Source organism: Bison bison, unplaced genomic scaffold (genome assembly GCF_000754665.1).
Source record: "Bison bison bison isolate TAMUID 2011002044 unplaced genomic scaffold, Bison_UMD1.0 scf7180017864289, whole genome shotgun sequence".
Taxonomy (NCBI): Eukaryota; Metazoa; Chordata; class Mammalia; order Artiodactyla; family Bovidae; genus Bison; species Bison bison.
The window spans coordinates 6,969,262-6,973,876 of NW_011494861.1; the positions used below are offsets into that span (position 1 = coordinate 6,969,262).

At 58.2% G+C, this 4,615-nt stretch overlaps 1 protein-coding gene across 3 annotated transcripts in view; it reads right to left on the reverse strand.

The window, feature by feature from the left end:
- ZBTB48 (zinc finger and BTB domain containing 48) overlaps window positions 1–4,615 on the reverse strand; it is an 8,373-nt gene that overhangs the window by 1,609 nt on the left and 2,149 nt on the right. For 2 of the 3 annotated variants that reach the window (XR_826115.1, XR_826116.1), the window contains exons 3-7: window positions 4,364–4,605; window positions 1,474–1,585; window positions 800–892; window positions 391–477; window positions 5–219 (exon numbers count right to left, since the gene is read on the reverse strand). Coding sequence is in view for 1 of the 3 variants with exons in the window: in XM_010849946.1 (XP_010848248.1) it covers window positions 65–219; window positions 391–477; window positions 800–892; window positions 1,474–1,585; window positions 4,364–4,605 (689 nt within the window). In the remaining 2 variants the exon portion in view is untranslated. The remainder of the gene's footprint in view (window positions 1–4; window positions 220–390; window positions 478–799; window positions 893–1,473; window positions 1,586–4,363; window positions 4,606–4,615) is intronic. The other variant, XM_010849946.1, reaches the window with a different exon arrangement.

The window sequence follows — 4,615 nt, forward strand, 5'->3', positions numbered from 1 at the left end:
CTGGCCCCTGTGAGTGGCAGCAGGGCCGGGCCTGGGGAGGGCAGTCCAGGGAGGACAGTTCCACCTGTGCTTGGCCTTGATGTGCATCTGCAAGCCATTCCGGCTCGATGCCCGGTGCCCGCACTCCTCGCACACAAACAGCTTCTCCCCACGGTGCTTGAACGCCTCGTGCAGCTGCAGCTCCGTCCGGGACAGGAAGCACTTGGCACAGGTGGGACACTAGGGGACAGAGGCAGGCAGGGCCAGAGTGAGGAGCAGGGCCGCCCTGGAGTCCCTGCCCTGGGAAACCGCACAGCCTGCCCGCTCTAGCCCAGCCACACCGCCTCCCTGGGCTGGCTCCCGGCATCGCAGTGGGCCCAGCCCCCACCCTTGGCATGGCCTGGCACTTACTGCATGGGGCTTGGGGGCTCCGTGCAGCTTGATCATGTGGCTCTGCAGGTCCTTCTTCTGCATGAACTGCTGGGAGCAGGAGGAGCACTGCAAGACAGGTCACGGTCACCCCTGAAGCCGCCAACACCACTGGAAGCCGGGTCACCCCAGGGCTATTGGGGGGGAATCAGAGGCAGGGCCCAGCCTGAGATGCTCGGAGGCTCCTCGACCAAGTGTGACGGTCACACCCAGGCAGAGGCTGAGGTTGTCCTCCAGTGATGGAATCCCGCCCAGAGACACAGGAGCACTGGGCGGGTAAGGAGGGGAGGCCCGGACACCATTCCCACGTGAAGGGCTGGGCGAGGCGGGTGGGGTGGAGATCCTGGGGCCGCCCCTAGGCCTCCAGCCTCGGGGACAGGCCGAGCCTGACCTTGTAGGGCATCTCCCCCGTGTGGGACACCATGTGCACCCGCAGCTCCATCCTCCGGCGGAACGTCTCCTGGCACACAGAGCACGTGAAGACCTGGCAGCATGAGGGGCAGGCGGGGCTGGCATCAGTGTGGGGAGGGCCTCTGCTCGGGCTTCCACTCACAGCTGGCAAGAGTCTGCCCAAAGGGGTGGGGGCGCTAGGGTGGGAGAGGGCAACACATAATCTGCTTGCCCTGACTGTGACATCGCGGAGTGTTGCAAGCCCACCACGCCAGGCTGAGAGTCAGACCAGGGACAAAGGCCGAATGGCCTCACCTGTGACCCCCACCCTGACTGGTGACCAGCCTCTAGGAAGCGGGGTTTAGGCCACCGGGGGGTGGGGGAGGTGGCCAGGTGGCCTTTCTCAGCAGTTAGCCCCCTTCTCGAAAGCCAGGAACCCAGGCAGGCAAACCCAAGATACCTCCTGCAGTGTCCCTCCTGGGCTTGTCCCTTCTGCCCTTGGGGCCTATGTCCCCACTGTCATACCAGGGAGGGGACCCGATGACATCCAAGGACCCTGCGGCTCTCGAGTCTACAGTCCTGTCAGGCCAGTCCCCTGGGGACCCCTCCCAGGTGGAAGAGAGACAGAAGCCAGCGTGTGCCTGCCCAGCAGGACCCTGGCTGGCCCTCAGGTACCTGTTCTGAGCGGTTCATGCAGTTCCGGGCTTCATGCTCCAGGAGGTTCTCCTTCCGGAAGTAACACTTCCCACATTTGGGACACTCAAAGGGTTTCTCCCCAGTGTGTTTCCTGCTGGGAGAAGCCAAGGGGTGTGGAGACTGAGTAGACTCGCCGCCCTCCCTCACACAGGGCCCGCTCTGGCACCTCTGCTGACAGTGCTGAGCTGCCCGCGCTGACGCCTGAGGCTCTCCACATGGCTGGTGAAGCTGTGGGGTGCGTCCAGAAACCCTCCTCCCTCCAGGAGACTCCGCAAAGGAGGGGACAGCTTCCCGCTGTAGGGGACACCCCCGAACCACAGGCCACTGGGAGGGCCAGCTGCAGTGTCTCTCCAAAGGCAGAAATAACCTCTGGGCCCCAACTCCCTGGAGAAACCTCTCAGCCTGCCTGGGGCTTCTGTGAGCTTGGCCTTCAAAACCATGGCCACAATCTGACCACCTCGGCCTGGCCTCCGGGCTACCACCCAGTGCAGCCGCGCCACCTCCAGGCCACTGCTGGGCCTCCTACCTGGTCCTGTGCTCCATGCAGGCCTCCCAACAAGTTTTCACTTTAGGAGTCGGATGGACCCTCGAGGATAACCAGATCTCATCACCTTACTCAACCCTCTAACACTTGGCATCTGGCCCCGAGAAAGGCCTGTTGCTGCCCCTTACCTTGCTGCCTCCCTCCCACCCGAGCCTCTGTTCCAGCTCCCCTCCAGCCCAGAGCTGCTCCCCAGCCATCTGCAAGCTTCCTCACTTCTTCTGAACCTGCTGGGTAGTTTCCTGTCTACAATTGCAACCTGACCCGACCCTGAACTCCCCAGGTCCCCCTCCCCAGCCCTCCTACCCTTTTCTTTTTTCCCATGGCACTTCTAGCCCTTCAGCACACTGCAGAGTCTCTTATCTGGTCGTTCAGGGTCTCACCGCCCTGCTGGAAGGCAAGCTCCACAAGGTCCCTTTGTTCTCTTCATGAAGGTATCTGAAGCGCCCAGCCACCTGGCAGACAACTCACTGAATGAACTAAGTGAACCCTGACCTCAGAGCCCGGAATAGTGTGGGAAGAACACTGACAGCCTGCCACAGGCACTCTTCTCTCATCCCTGCTGATACACTGACTGTCCCGCACCCACAAGGCCTCAGTTGGCACCTCAGCTGGCACCCCTAAGAACTACTTCGGTCAGTCTAGTGGCCTGCAGCATAAGAGGAGGACAGAGCTGGTACCTGCACCCAAGTTTCACACTAGGGAGTGTGCAGGCATATACAGGTCACCCCAGGGTGACTGGCCCAAAGGCTCCACTGGCAGCAGCTGCCCCCAAAGCAGGGAGAGCAAGGGGCCTCTGTCCTCAGTTCCAACTCCATTCAGTCACAAGGGCCTCTGAGAGTGTCGTAGTGAGAAAACGTGCATGGCCCCGCCTGGCTTGGCAAGACATTGCACCAAGTGCTGTCTGGGGCTGAAGAGGGGCAGGGAGGGAAGGCGCATCACCTAGCTGCCCTCCCTGCAAGCCCTAGGAAAAGCAAGGCCTCGGGAGCAGTGCCTTCCACAAGGATGTACGGGATGACAGAAATACTCCAATACTCCACGTCCATGCTGTGGCCTTCGTTCAGCTGCTAGGGCTGCAAGGAGCTACTGAGTGCTCAAAATGAAGCTAGCATGACTTAGGAACTAAACTTATTTAATTTTAATTACTTTTAAGTTAAAATAGCTTCCTGTGGAATCTGGATGTCACAGGCACCAGTCATTGTAGCCCTCCAAGGAGAGCCAGTGAGCCCTAAGGGAACTCAGGAGAAGAATACCTGCTACCTGCGGCCACCAAAATGCAGCCACTTCCTGAGGTGAACCCCAAGGACACTCAAGATGTGGAAAAACACAGGATACGTGTCCCAGATAGCTGAGGTGCATATCCAAGGAGTTCAGTGAGCCCAGAAGCTTACATCTTCCCATACACAGAAAAGTGCAAAATTCCTTAACTTGGGATATCTGGTTTTCTTTAACAATAATCTTTTGATGTTCAGACTATATACCCTTGGTTGCAAAAATTTCTATATAACCTGGCTCCTCCCTTCGCTTCCTCAGAGCAGTTCTCTCAGGGTTACTTGAGATGCTGCTGCCTCCTGGGCTTGAAGTCCTAAAAATTCCCACTGAATAAAACATAACTCTCAACTTTTAGGTTGTGATTATTTTTTAAGTCAACACCTTACCGGACACAGCAGCTTTCGACAAAGGGTCCCTAGTGCCCCGCTGACACCTGAGACTTAACCTGTCTGTAGAAACGCAGGTAGCACCCACCCTACAGATGGACATCCTGGCCCCAGGCCCACGCTGCCAGGCTTCAGTAATACCTGCGGTCAGGCCTCAGCCACAGCATGGGCCCTCAGGCTGCTCTCACCTCCTTGGGAGAAGCCTGCTGGAGGTCAAGGTCCACAGTGGGTGGAGCCTGATGTAACAGCTGCTTCAGGCCGCTTCAATCCTGCTAGACTCTGCGACCCCATGGACTGTGGCCAGCCAGGTTCCTCTGTCCATGGAATTCTCCAGGCAATAATACTGGAGTGGGTTGCCATTACCTTCTCCAGGCAATCTTCTGTCTCTTATGTCTCCTACATTGGCAGGCGGGTTCTTTACCACTAACGCCACCTGGGTGTCCCCAAACCCGCTCCCAGCAGAGAGCTCACAGGAGGGGGAGGAAGAAGGAAGCCATCCAATGTCAGAGTCTCACTCCCCAATGGTCAGAGGATACCAATGCCAGGCACCGTGTGGGTCTGAGATGGCACCCCAGCCCCCCTACGTGGGCCGCAAGTGGGGAGCGCGGGCCCCCTCCCCCAACACAGGAACAGCAGATGGGAAAACAAAGTAGAAAAACAGAACGTTTACCTGTTGTGGACTTTTAGGTAATATTTGCTGAGGAACTTTTTATGACATGTGGGGCATTCAACTGGCACCGCTGTACCTTTTCTGTTCTCAGCAGGCTCAGCTGCCAGGGAACCTACGCTCCGGGCCGGCTCAGCAGCACAAGGCTTTCTGATTACGTTTGCTTTCCTCTTGGTTGGCACAGTCTCAGTTTCAGAATCATAATCGCCATCCCCGTCGTCCTCAACTTGAACCACCACCTCCCACTAGAGCAGA